The sequence below is a fragment of the Ovis canadensis genome, chromosome X (assembly GCF_042477335.2).
Source record: "Ovis canadensis isolate MfBH-ARS-UI-01 breed Bighorn chromosome X, ARS-UI_OviCan_v2, whole genome shotgun sequence".
NCBI classification, from domain to species: Eukaryota; Metazoa; Chordata; class Mammalia; order Artiodactyla; family Bovidae; genus Ovis; species Ovis canadensis.
Window position 1 is genome coordinate 11,776,325 of NC_091727.1, and position 14,725 is coordinate 11,791,049.

At 39.6% G+C, this 14,725-nt stretch overlaps 1 protein-coding gene across 3 annotated transcripts in view; it reads left to right on the forward strand.

Annotated features, from left to right (window-relative positions):
• Positions 1–14,725, forward strand: part of FRMPD4 (FERM and PDZ domain containing 4) — a 376,391-nt gene that overhangs the window by 323,951 nt on the left and 37,715 nt on the right. For all 3 annotated transcript variants that reach the window (XM_070289750.1, XM_070289748.1, XM_070289749.1), the window contains 3 exons: positions 333–378; positions 9,798–9,902; positions 12,766–12,873. In XM_070289750.1, the coding sequence (XP_070145851.1) occupies positions 333–378; positions 9,798–9,902; positions 12,766–12,873 (259 nt within the window). The remainder of the gene's footprint in view (positions 1–332; positions 379–9,797; positions 9,903–12,765; positions 12,874–14,725) is intronic.

A 14,725-nucleotide genomic window follows, 5' to 3' on the forward strand; every position in this document is an offset into this window, starting at 1 on the left:
AAAGTCAGAAGGGGAGAATCAATTTTGAGAGACTCAGTCGATGCTTTTAAAATCCGACCTTCCTTCAGCGAGTTTTATTTTAGGGCCCTGCTGTTCAGTGTTGCAGATTATATCACCCAATATAAATCGAACAGGAGGCTTTCCACTGGGTAAACATTTGATTCTGGTTTTCTCTGTGGTCTGAAAGCTCACTTCTGAGCCTTTTGAATCTCTGCCCTGGGAGTCCAAGAAACATTCTCCAACATCACACATTTTGTTTCAAAAGAGCACCGTCACTGGTAGAGCCCAGGCTCTGTGCATGTCATAAATACTTTTTTTCCTCTCTCTTACAGAAGCTGCAAAGAGTCGATACTCCTCACTGTTATTCAGCCTTACCCTGTAAGTGTCCTGTGAGTAAAAGTGACTGTGTCTGTTTTCTCAGATTTCCAGTCTCCTCCTGCCACTCCACTCCAGGGAATAACAGCAGAGAGAAATAGCATGCATTCATAGTACCAGTTCCAAAATCTTGATTATATGTATTTTGTACTCTATGATAAAAACCCTTCATTGGAGAGAAAAGAAAGTGATGCATTTCCCAAATATCTTGGAAATCAACTTTTCAGTCCTATGTGCCTCTCACATCTGGAAATGACACAAAACTCAAGAATTTCCTTGTGATTCTTTTAAGTTTCCAGGTTAAGAATCACAAGTCTAAAGGGAATATCTAATTGTAAGAAGTTAAAGCATGATTATTTTCCTTATCCCCACCTAAATAATTTGGTGGGACTTTAAAGTTGAGAAATAACTGGAATATACTGATTGCTGATATATCCCAGGAAGCAGATGATCAAGGTTGTGGGAGTAATTCCAGTGAGAAATAATTGTGATCTGAAGTAGACTAATGATGGGAAGAGGTGGATGGATTTGAAAATATCTTGGACTTATACCTGAAGGGCCTTAGTAAGTGGTTAGGACAAGTATGAAAGTTTAAAAAGTATAAAATAATAAAGATATCATTCAAAACAACTATTTACAATAGCTAGGACATGAAAGCAACCTAGATGTCCATCGACAGGTGAGTGGATAAAGAAGCAGTGGTACATATACACAATGGAACATTACTCAACCATATAAAGAAATGCATTTGAGTCAGTTCTATGAGGTGGATGAATCTAGAGCCTATTATACAGAGTGAAATAAGTCAGAAAGATAAAAACAAATATTATATATTAACACATATATATGGTATCTAGCAATGGAGGCTCAGACAGAGAGAACAGACTGTGGACACAGGGTAGCAGGGAAGCAGAGGGTGGGACAAATGTGGAAACATGCACACTACCATATGTAAAATAGATGAGCCAGTGGGAATTTGCTGTATGACTCAGGGAGCTTGAACCAGGGCTCTGTGACAACCTAGAGGGGTGAGATGAGGTGGGAGGTGGGAGGGAGGTTCAAGAGGGAGGGGATATATGTATACCTATGGCTGATTCAAATTGCTATATGGCAGAAACCAACAGAATCTTGTAAAGCAATTATCTTTCAATTAAATAAACTTTAAAATATATATAATTAATAGCAAAGAATAATAATAATTTGGTGCAGATGTTGGACAGTTCAGTAGGTTGTCAGAAGGGTGGAGGATGATTAAAATTGTACTGCCTTGAGTTCCCATGATTTTTTTTAAAACAACTTTATCATGGTATAATTTACATATCACAAACTTCATCCATTCTAAGTATATAATTCCATGATCTTTACAAAGTTTATTGAGGTATGCAACTGTCACCACTATCCAGTCTGAGAACACGTGTATCACCCCAACAGGATTCCTTATTCCCATTTACAGTAAATCCCTTTTCCTACCCTTAGTCCTGAGCAGCCACTAGTCAACTATTTATTTATTTCTATAGATTTGCCATTGCTTGTGAATTTCACACATGGGCAGTGAACTAAAAAATACCAAGTCCAATTCCTTCAGATTTTTTTCCCCAAATGTCTGCTGTCAGTATCTTGTGTGGCCTTTAGGTGGAAGAACAGAAATTCCAGCCTGCTTATACGTCTTTTTTCTTCCCCATAAAGATTTCTACATCAGTTCAAAGGCTCTGGTATTTGCCAGTCTCCATCTTCTGACCAAACTCTTCATCTCCCCTGTCATAAAATTTTCTTGCTAAGCACTGTAGACTAGGCATTTTAGGCAGGAAAAAATATGTACTCAAGTTTGTAGTAAGATCACGAGACACCAAGTTATGCCATGGGGGAACATTGCTACATATATTAAAAGCAATTTAATACTGAGTGTTACTTTTAGTGCTGTTTGACACAACTAGACACACACACACACACACACACACACACACACACACTTGGATTTGAAATCTAAGGACACAGTAGGATGTAAAAGCCAGAGAAGGCAATGGCACCCCACTCCAGTACTCTTGCCTGGAAACTCCCATGGACAGAGGAGCCTGGTAGTCTGCAGTCCATGGGGTCACTGAGAGTTGGACACGACTCAGTGACTTCACTCACTTTTCACTTTCATGCATTGGAGAAGGAAATGGCAACCAACTCCAGTGTCCTTGCCTGGAGAATCCCAGGGACGGGGGAGCCTGGTGGGCTGCCGTCTATGGGGTCGCACAGAGTTGGACACGACTGAAGCGACTTAGCAGCAGCAGCAGGATGTAAAAGCACCAGAAGTTGAGATCTAGCTCCCAACAGTATAACAGGTGACTCCCACAGCTGCTTCAATCCCAGTTTCCTCATCTGTGTGAGGAGAGGGTCAGATGGCATCCCATCTAAGGGCCTTTCACATCCACTACCTCATGACCCAGTGATTCCTTCCTTAGAAAGTACAGCTCATCTGTCTTCAGATTATTTCGTTTAAACCAGTAGTCACTCACACCCACTTCAGATCTATCCATTCTTCTTCATTTCTCTGCAGTGAACAGATACATTTTGGTAAAGCCAATGTAAATGTCTGTCATATGTAAGTGATTGACCAACCAGAAATTCCTGGTAAAACTTTAAGTTTACATTGTCTTTCCTGAATTATCTCTCCCTGCTTTATAACCCATTAGCAATGCAAGATCAGAACTATTTTACTCCAAACCAGGTTATTTTTCCAACATGGGATCGCACTTTACCTGGCACAGTAAGCCTAGAGGAGTTTTACATATAAGTCAAGGGTTTTGTCTTATGGCTTTGCTTGCTGTTTTTGCCTTTTCAGTCTGCATGACTTGTTATTCATATCAATACTCATTACTATTCGTGAATCATGGAACTTACTTTTAACAGATAATCTGGAATTTTCTAGGAGTTCAGTTGGCTTCTGCTGTTGTGCTATATTAACATTCAGGAGTGTTGCTTAGTCTTGCGGCCAGCAGTTGCACCTTTCAGAGTCACTCACTCCTGGCCAGTCATTGTAGATGCATGCTCAACTTTGACTTTCCTCTGACCAACCCTCCTTCCTCCTGAAATGCTCTTCACATACTCTACCTGCCACCTCCTCAGCCTCACCAAATCCTTCTTACCTTTCAAGTCTTAGTACAGATTCTGCATGCTACCTCGGAGTTTCTCAACATCAGCATCATTGGGCTGGAGAATTCTCTGTTGGGAGGTGTGTCTAGCAGCAGCCCTAGCCTCTACACACTAAATGCCAGTAGCATGCTGTCCCAAGTGGTCACAACCAAAAATGCCTCAGACACTGTTATACATTCCCTGGGGACCAAAATCACCCCTATTTGGGAACCAATGTGTCACTAAAGCCTTCTCTTTTTGATCCAGTCCAAAGTGCCTTTTTCCTCCTCTGAACTGAAAGAATTGAAACCTTAAAGTTACTTAAATAGATACATAAAATGAAGAGAGGAGTGCAAATGAGAAAAGAGACTGCAGATTTTTACTTTTATTTTTGTGTTTGGATTTTCCTGCAAGCAAATGGCTTTTTTAAAAAAATCAGATTTTATGTATTTGCTAAACATTTTCTTGGCAACCAAAATTGACAGAAATGAAGGATCCACTAGACCAAAAGAAAGTCAGTTAATCTACTTTTATTACAGACAAGAGAAATTAGCATTTTAATTTCTTCGCAACTTATTGGTCGGCAGTTTATATGTTGTATTTCTTCTGCATAATAAGATCCAGTCAAGACAGAGAGCCAGTGTTTATACCTTTTGGCACACTCCATGTGTTCCCAGGGCACCCCAACATGACCCAGCCATAGCAATCAACCTCCAGTGAGGTTCAGGTCAATGGGGTCTGGGAGAAAACTAAGGATTCCCAAAATTCTTTGGGTTTTTTTTTGTTGTTGTTGTTGTTGTTTTATTCTTTATTGTCTTTATTTTCCAAGTTTTGGCCCCCAAACTTGGCAAAACATCATGGAGATTCGTACAAACATGCATATACATATATACACACACACTTAAGTTTAAAGCCTCAGTTCCTCATTAAACCTTGTGCTCAGGTTCCTGTTAAGAAGAGGTAAAATGGTGAGACGCTAACAATCAGGGAAAATATGAATGAATCCCAATTGATAACTTTCTTGTTATGAATTAAAGCAGATATTTTAAGGCAAAATCTAACATCTTGCTAAAACTTCCACTGAACTACAGACTTGGATACTTACAAGCAAATAAATAAAAACCCGCCTTACACACATCAATATGGTTTAATGACAAGCTAGCTGAGGAGCTGCATTTTGTTATTTCAGGTAACTTTCCCAAAATTCTTTGATGAGAAATAATTCTTAATGGGTTTTGCCTTCTTATTTTAAGTATTATGGAGGCCTCAGCTGCCACCATTTTTACCTTATTTCTTAGAGAAGAATCATGGAAGAACAGAAGGAAATACAGAAGCTGGAAAATATGTGCTGGCAATACTTTTCCTCAAAGACAACCAGAGTAAACATTTTGGCTTATTTACTTCCAGTCTATCAGTAGTTATATCATATTATATGTACATTTTTTTCTGCTTCATTTACTTAGTATATCAAGCATTTTCCTGTATCATCAAGGTTTCTATATAAGCATTATATATAGTCTATAAAACACTACATTGACCCAAGATCCTTAACCAGCATCCATCATTAGGCCCACTGTCTCTCATATGGTTCTATTATAAACAAATCCACAAAGAACATCTTTGTGTGTAAATCTTTATCTGTATTTAGTCACATTTCCTCAGGATGGAGTTTTAGAAGAGGAATATTTGGGTTACTTGTGGATTTTATTTGTTTTCTTGTGACATACTATCTTATTCCCTTATACTGTTACCATTTTTAATCCCAGATCTTTCTTGGCCAGCTGCTCCCTTCTTTCCTTTCCATAGTTCCCAAGTCTAGAACTTTCAGAGCGTCCCAATCCAACATTACCTGAGACAGTGAGTATTTAAACAGTCTCTGTAATCTCCCCTCTCATAACCCTAGATCATTTGGATTGGGCTAAGTTACTCTCATTTCTGGCATCCCTATGCTACCATGTTTCTCCTTCCCTCTAGGCCAAAGAGCTGAGAGATCTACTTGTCTGCCTCTCACTTCCTGTCTACCTTCCACTGTGTTCCACATGCCTGAGCGAGGCTACACACCTTTTCATGGAAGCTCCTCTGTAGTAGATGCCATCAGGACCCAGAACATATCCCCCTTGGCATGTGAGCATGGTGGCCCAATTTCCAACTGAAAGCACCAGGGATTCTTTGCCTGTGGGCCCTTTCACCACAGGGCCATGCTCCTGGAGCAGGCCAGAAATGCTCTATGAGCATTCCACTAGGAATTCTCACTCCCAGAAGAACAGCCACCTCTCATCACTGATTGACAGGAGCTGGTAGATAAATAACCCAGTTCCCTCTCTCTTCAGTCAACTTCAAGGCATGTAGCCTGCCATGTTTTTCAGATCTTCCCAGCATGGTTCAACTCCAGTTGCTGACCGTGGTGCCTGACTAAACAATGAATGCTTTGTTGGCTTCCTCACCCTCCCCTGCTCACCTGCGCATGCTTTCTAGGAGCATCTCCCAAATCAGCTATCATCTTATGAATTCTGGTCTTAGGGTCTGCTTGGAAGAACTCCAGTCACCCAGTGATAACTGTAGGCTAGTTAATCTTCACTATACAAGTAGTACTTTAGAGCTACAGAATTGCAAGTTCAAGATCTTACACTTCAGCTTCAGAAAATTTATCTTATGTAATTTTGTTTCAAACTAAGTCCTAGTGACTTAGAACATCTAAGAACATCAGAAGAATGTCAGCCATCTATCATGGCCATCTTTGCAACAGGGAATTTGAAAAGAGGTGCAGGGGTTGATTAGAGGCCTTTTAATCGTAAAATTAATTAACAGCAGGAAAATCTGATTATTCTAAATAGTAATTATTTGTCATTTCCACCACAGGATATGAAGTGCTTGTGATCAGCACCTCCTGGTCAGCATGTTGCCAGGAATTAATTCATCAGGTTTTTGGATGGTGCACATTGTCTATTTTTTAGCCAGAGAGAAACACTTCAGTCAAAACTGTAGTCATGACTAGTTTACATACCTCATGTACCAGAAGTAACTCTAGTCAGTGGAAGAAATCATTACTTTATTGATTCAAATTCAATAACCTTCAGACTTGAAGAGCTTATGTTTTACTGTCAAAAAGTAGTTTTTAGAATGTGTATCTATTATATGAAATAGTCACAAATCCAGAACAACAACAACAAAATGCAACTTGTGTAGATTCTTGGACTTTCATCCTAAGTCTAATAGAAATATGTATAAAGTCTTCAAAATACGTATAAAGTTCAAAATACATATAAAGTAACATTTACCTTGGCTATCTAGTTTCTTTTCTGGTTTTCCTAAGTTACCAGGATTGTTATTAGGGCATGGGAAACTTTGGGTTGGCCAAAAAGTTCGTTCAATATTTTTCATAAGCTGTTATGGAAAACCCAATCAAACTTTTTGGCCGACCTAATAAATTCAGGAATGGATCTCCAAGAGGTAGGCATGCATTAGCTATGAAACAACCTTCCCCATCTTGACCAATTCTGCTCTAAGGGGCCACTTTTAAGGGCAATAACATTATGTACTTCCATGGGACCATCATGGCATTCTAAGATTATGCAGCAAATGAGATGTGTGGAAAACTACATTCTGTTAAATATACTTTTTATTGAGGCAAGGAATTATGTAGAACATTTTAGAAAAATGAGGTAAAATATTACATTTAGAAATTCAGATACATAATGGAATAAACCTCAGCATCTGGTGCATGGAACACATGTGAAATACATCATTCCCAAACAATGCTGAGAAAGTGGGGTGTTCTCACATTCAAATATCTCTAATTAGCAATGCCTGTTCTGGGTAGCTTTATTACAGCCACTTCACTCGAGCTAAACACATTGTGCCAATGTAAATATCCCCTGCTTAAAATCATTACCGGAAAATAATGTTTTCCCTTTAGCTAAAAAATGGCATATCGAAAGCAAATGAACTCACTACTGTATGATTTGTTCGTTCATTATGACTAAGCTTGGCCTGTAATTATGGTACCGAAGAGAACACCTCTGTACCACGACTTCAGCTTTGCAGTAGGACTTTTAAGTCACGTTGAGCATGCTCAAAGCTTTTCTTTTTAGGAGCAGCCATTCAGAGATTCTTTTGCAGGGCAGCAGGTGTGTTTCACTTCGTTTTGTTTTTAAAGGGCAGCCATTCCCTTTAACATCTTGCATAAATGGGGGAATTGAAATTCTGGAGGCCAAACCATCCATCCATACCGCCCTTAAGACACAGGGGAACTTTTGAAATAACAGAATTTTCTCAGCATTAAGGCAAACTCCACCCAGGAATACACACACGTTTTATAATGAGTTTTTCCAACAATGATTTTGTTTTATTATCACAAAAAAAAACACATAACAGAAATCTTCCATATTTGAGTGTACAGTTCTGCAGCATCGAGTACATTCACAATCTTGTGCACCCATTGACACTCTGGAATTCCAGGGCATTTTCACCACCCCAAAAGGAAACCCCATAGCCATTAAACAGTCACTCCTCATTCTCCCCACCCTCTCAGCCTCTGGCAACTACTAACCTGCTTTCTGTCTCTGTGGATTTTCTTATTCTGGACATTTCATGTAAGTGGAATCAAATCATAAAATATGTGGCATTTTGTGCCTGGTTTCTTTCACTTACCATGATGTTTTCAAGGTTCATCCATGTTGTAGCATGTATCAGAATTTCATGCTTGTTGTAGCTAAATAGTATTCCATTGTATGGATGTTGTTGTTTCTGTTGCTAAGTTGTGTCCAACTCTTTGCAACCCCATGGACTGTCGCCTGCCAGGCTCCTCTGTCCATGGGATTTCCCATGCAAGATTACTCAGTGGGTTGCCATTTTCTCCTTCAGGGGATCTTCCCAAGCCACAGATTGAACTCCTGTCTGCTGCATTGGTAGTCAGATTCTTTACCGCTTAGCCCCAGGGAAGCCCATTGTATGGATAGAGCACACCTAACTTATCCATTCCAACATATTGTTTTTAAATTGATCTCAAGTATACTTGTATTTGAAAAAGATGGAAATCTTTTTTTTTTTCATTTTATTTAAAATTCAAAATATGGGATACTCTAACTGGCTTTCATGCTTTGAGATGATTGCAGTACACAGGAGGTTGAGCCTCCATTGATTCTAGAGTTAATTACTAGAATTCTTTACACAACATTCTCAATCTCTTAGAACTGTATAGTATGAAGAACGTTAAATTGAACTACGTGGTATATCCAGTATTTGCAATTGTAGGATTTTAAAATTGCAATTGTATGATTCAGGCTAACTATTTACCTCTATATAAGGTTCAATAGAGAATGCAGAATAAACAGGTGTTGCTTGCAACATGGTAGACACCTACCATGTGAGTTCCCTTCCCCTTGGGCTTCATGAAAACTGTTCAAAGAGGCTACTTTTCAGATGAAGTCCATTTCCCAAGATCATATCCTCTGAGCAGGTTTTCTCATTGTCCTTTGCATTTCTAAGGGGGAACAACTGAATCTCTCAGCCCCTCTTTCCAACGAAAGACAAAGGGCCTATAAGGTGAGGCAGAACATGAAGTTGAGTTTCTATTTTTTTATATTATTTCTTATTTATTTATTTTATTGAAGTGTAATCGACTTACAATATTGTGTTAGTAATTACTGCTGTCAAGCAAAGTGATTTAGTTGACTTTCAATCCTAAATCAAGGCCTCTTTGCTACCTTGCCCAGTAAGATTATAGGATCACAGGTTACTAACAAGAGGCTGAAGCTCAAGTTTTGGGCTCATAAAGCGTGGCACCTTTCGTATGTGTGTATGTACCCTTTCCTGTTCACATTCCCATATGCCCTTAATATAAATAACAATGAGATTATCAGTTATTTTAGAACTGTCAGTGGCTCTTCTCCACCGTGTTAAAATAGATTATTAATGATCAACTTGTTATAAACTGAACATGAGATTTGGCCACCCCCTCACCTTCTATTGATACATTGCCCTCAAAGCTCTGTACTGAAGGCAGGATTTACATATTTCCACGACTGTCATTTTAAAAGATCCTTGGAAATGTGCTCTGGAAGAACATGGAACATGCTGTTTATAGTTCTGGTCTGGTGGCTAAATCAAACTTACTACTTGATGAGCATGACAGGGTTTTGATTGCATCCATCATTCATATTTAGTCTTTGAATTGGGCATGTACCAAACCCTTTTGAGCAAAAATGTTAAATAGCTAGGAAGATAAAGATAAAAAACAGCTCTTATCAGGTTGACCTTATGTTACCAATAATCAGATCAAATATTTTCTTTCTTTTTTCTAGTCTCCCAAATCAGCATTTATTAGCGCTGCAAAAAAGGCAAGATTAAAGTCCAATCCAGTCAAAGTTCGGTTCTCCGAGGAGGTCATCATCAATGGCCAAGTGTCGGTGAGTTGACAGTCACCTACTGGTAACTCACAGAGAGCCAATTGCCCCACTGGAATGATCAGTTCAAAATGGGTTGTTGGCTTTCACAGGGTATCGAATCTCAAGATTGTGAAGGGATTGAGAGATCGTCAGGTTGTGCCTGCTGTGTTCCTCTTCCTTCTTTGTTTTTTTTTTTAAAAAGATCTATTTATTTTATTTTATTCTTTATTTTGTGTTTTGGCTGTGCTGGGTCTTCGTTGCAGCACATTGGCTCTCTCTAGCTGAGGTGGATGGCTTCTCATTGTGGTGGCTTCTTTAGCTGGGGAGCATGAGCTGTAGGCCAGAGGGCTTCAGGAGTCGTAGACCATGGGTTCAGTAGTTGTGGCCCCCTGGCTTAATTGTTCCTCGGCATGCAGAATCTTCCTGAACCAAGGATTGAACCGGTGTTCCCTGTGTTGCAAGGCGGTTTCCTTTAATTTTTTTAATTGTGTAAGGTGGATTCTTAACCAAACCCAGAATACGTAGTAGTCCATTATTTCCCTGAATGTTTCTAGGCTTAGGGACCTCACTGCTTTGCAAAGGAATTCATTTGATTTGAGATCTCTGACCTCGCCTCCTGTTGAGTAGACTATGCCCCTTTGAAACGTTCACGTACTTCTCCCCATTCTGCCAACTAAGCATTCTTCCATGTGACAGCCCTTTCTATATTCTGAGAAGGGTTTCCTCTAAGTTTTTCTTATCCAAAATAAAATGTCTCTATTCTTTCAAATAATCAAAATGGAAAGAAGTTAAAATGATGGAAAAGTCTCCTGTATTTAACCAGGACTGAGGAAATACTGCTCAAACCTCCATCAATAAGTCTTGATAGGAATCATGGCTACTCAGGCACATAATTGATCTTCAAAATGAATAATGCAACTATTGATGGCATGCTTATTTTCAGTTTTCTCCCCAAAAATAAAGCCTAGTGTTTTTATTTTTTTTAATTTTTATTTTTTTACTTTATTTTACTTTACAATACTGTATTGGTTTTGCCATACATTGACTTGAATCCACCACGGGTGTACATGCGTTCCCAAACATGAACCCACCTCCCTCCCCTTAACATCTCTCTGGGTCATCACCGTGCACCAGCCCCAAGCATGCTGTATCCTGCATCGGACATAGACTGGCGATTCGATTCTTACCTGATAGTATACATGTTTCAATGCCATTCTCCCAAATCATCCCACCCTCTCCCTCTCCCGAGCCTAATGTTTTTAGTTTTTAGAAAGCTACCCTCCAGGGCACTCATATTTTTTGGACCTTTGAAGTGCCAGCTTTTGGTGTTGAGGTATTGTTGTTTAAGTAAACTTACAGGGATAAAATGGCATCCATGATATACTTGGTATGGGCCACAGACTCTTCCCTGAGGGTGGTCCTGGATGTGAATTTGAAGATACAAGCCTTCAGATCCTTGGCAAGGCACTCATGGTGCAAGTGTCTTCTTGCCAAAACTTGCTGCCCTGCATCTGTTCCGCTTGGACGTAGGATATAGGACAGCTCTGGGGGTCGATCATCTCCTTCATCCACCATGGACTAACCACAGGCTTGAACATGGCAGGGACATTCAGTCTCTTGTCTGCTGCTCAGCCTTGTGACTGGCTTCCTTTCCAGTCTCCTCTTGCTCTTCTGAGTCATTGTGTGGCCTTCCTTTTAGACATGGAGCCTCACTCACTCAATGAATAAGGCAGCAGGAAAGTCATGTGTGAAACCCACAGGAGTAGAGAGGAGGAGAGGGGAGTCAGAGAAAGAAACAGGAAGTGAAAGGCCAAAGCCTTTTTCAGGCATACCTGGAAACTGAATTCTCTTGGACCAACTGATGGACATTAGCAAATCTGTGGCCATCTGGTCTCCATTTCCTCATCTGCAACACAAGGGACTTATGCTTTCATGATTGCTGGCTTTCCCTCCATTCCTAAGACTTCTTGACCAACCACATGTTTGTGGAACTCACCCACGTTGGCTTCTTATTCCCCATTTCATCCCTCCCTACTTCCAGTTAAAGAGAATTCAAAGAAACATTTCTTTTATTTACTTTTGGTTGTGTTTCAAGTATCTCTTTTGACTTACTTTTAAGTTATCTGTTTGTTACAGTGTTTTATTTTAACTCATGTATCCCTTGGAGTTTAAGGAACATGCCACTCATTCATGTCTGACTTTTTGTGACCCCATGGACTATACAGTTCATGGTATTCTCCAGGCCAGAATACTAGAGTGGGTAGCCTTTCCCTTCTCCAGGGGATCTTCCCTGCCCAGGGAATCAAACCCAGGTCTCCAGCATTGCAGGCCGATTCTTTACCAGCTGACCCACCAGGGAAGCCCAAGGAACATGTCTAAGTGGCTTAAAAATCATTTCACAAAATTACTTTAAACTCGAAGCTTATTAATGTTTATGATTTGCCATCATGACTCCTGCCAACAGGCATCACGTGAAACATCATCATTTCTGGTCTGATTCTGCTCAAGACATGTTGCTCTGCTAAAATCTGGCCTTGTGGTCCCAAACATTGTGCTTTAATTACAAAGGAATTATTTCTGTTATTGTGCTTTCCAGTGGGAGGCCTTGATTTAAATTAATTTAAAATAAAGCCTCATCTGATTGATCTTCTGATAGGAAAAGGTCTTTCAGTTGAATCAACTGAGTTATCTGTAGCTAGAGGAGAAGAATTTTGCTATAAACAACTGAATTCAGATATCACCAGAGGGATAGTTTGGTTTGCCTTAGAAAGTTTGATTTTTTTTGTATGTTGTGATTACAATAAATTGCTGCTTCTACAAGGGGCAGAATCCTAATTCGACTGATGGGTGACTCTTTTTTTTTGTTTGTTTGTTTGTTAAATAGGAAACTGTTAAGGATAATTCACTTCTTTTTATGCCAAATGTCCTGAAAGTCTATCTGGAAAATGGGCAAACCAAATCATTTCGCTTTGACTCCAGCACCTCCATAAAGGTAAGAGGACCCACTGAACTCTGTACCTGGAGACTACCAGGTATCACATGAAAGTCCCACTGTGAGTTTTGTGTGGGTATAGCTTCATTTAGAATTATCTGTTTATATCTGAGATTGTTTTGGTTGTTTCCAAATACAGTAGTGTGTGAATACTTAAATACAGACCCAAACAAAAAATTTAAATGAAGAAGATTCTGCTCTGTGTTGCAAACCAATATAATATGCTATCAGTCATGAAATACTAGGACTAGTCATTTTAATGCAATTGAAAATTAATTAAAATAGTGTGACTGTCACCAAGAAGCCTTGGCACCCTGCCCAAAGCCAGCATGATTTCTCAGCCATGTCAGCCACAGAGAAGATTAAGATGTTAGCTGTTAATTAAATGCCTTCTACTTTAGTGTCCAGCAAAAATAAGGGATAGAATAATGTAAAGATAACATTTACTTTGAATTGCTGTAACCAATTTCATGGAAATGATACATAAAAAGGCAGAAGTGAGTCCTGCTTTTAGGGCAGGGGTGAAAAGAGGAGTCACAGAGCAATCCTCTTATTTCAGAACCACAGGTGAGTTCTCCCTAATGGGGATTATTACAAAGCGTATGGATTTGTTTCCCCCATGTTTCCTTCCTGGGGGAAAAAAGTGCATATTCACTATTTTATTGGGCAAAAGAGTGTTCAGAAATTGATTCCTCCCTAATGTTCCATCAGCCTAAATTAGGCTTTCTTCAAATGACACAATAAAAAAGATTTTATTGAGGTAAAAATAAAAGATACCTAGTGATGAGCTGTATCATAAAGTATCAAGAGAATATACATTTTATATTAAATGTGTCTATCAATAGTCAGCCTCTAATTCTCATTATTTTTTTTTAATTAATCAGCATAGACCTTATGAGTGGAATCATTTCTGCCAAGGCCAACTTGCTGTGTGTTCTTATTGCTATGCTACCACAAGCAGCTTGTTCTGAATTGCTTTAAATAGGTAGTGATTTAGCAGGTAATAGAGCAGACAATATTAGATTGATGATGTAGCATTTAAATCACCTTTAAGTCATTGCAGATGAAATATTAACTTCCTTTGTATAAGACTGCTAATTTTAAGTGGTGATGACTGAAAAAGTCCTTTTCCTTTTTTTCCTACTCAAAATCAATTTATGGGGAGATGTGACTCCAATTATTGATCAAGTAACTTAGAGGTCAGCAAACTTTTCCTGGAAAGGACTGCAGAGTGAATATTTTAAGCTTTGTGGGCCAGCTGTTCTCTGCTGCAACTACTTGACTCAGTTGTTGTACCATGAAAGCAGCCAGAGACAGGTAGGTTCAGAAGGTCACTCAAAGGACTTACAGAACGCAGCTAATTGGTATACTCACAGTTACAGTTTATTACAGTGGAAGCCTACACATAAGAATCAACAAGGGGAGAAGATGCCCAGGGCAGCAGAGAGCAGGCAGAGAGCTCGCAGCCATATTCCCCCAATGAAGTTGTGCCAGCAATGTTTATTTCTCCTGGCACTGACCTATAACAAAACGCACAGAGTTCTGCCAACCGGAGAAGCTTGCCCAAGCCTTGATGGTCAGAAATTTTATTGGAGATTGGCCACTTAAACACAGCTGCCCACCTGTGTGGCTGACCTTAGTACCCTGACCCTCCAGAGATAAGCTGATAGCACATGACTCAAGGCCCCCACCATAAATCCCATTTATAAATCCCATACCCATAAATCTCCACCATAAATCCCATAGACTATCCATTATAGCCCAAGACTCCCCAATGAACAAAAACACCCCTATCAAGCAGGACCTGCCAAGAGCTTAAAGGTTACCTCCCAAGAGCCAGGGGCAAAGAAGC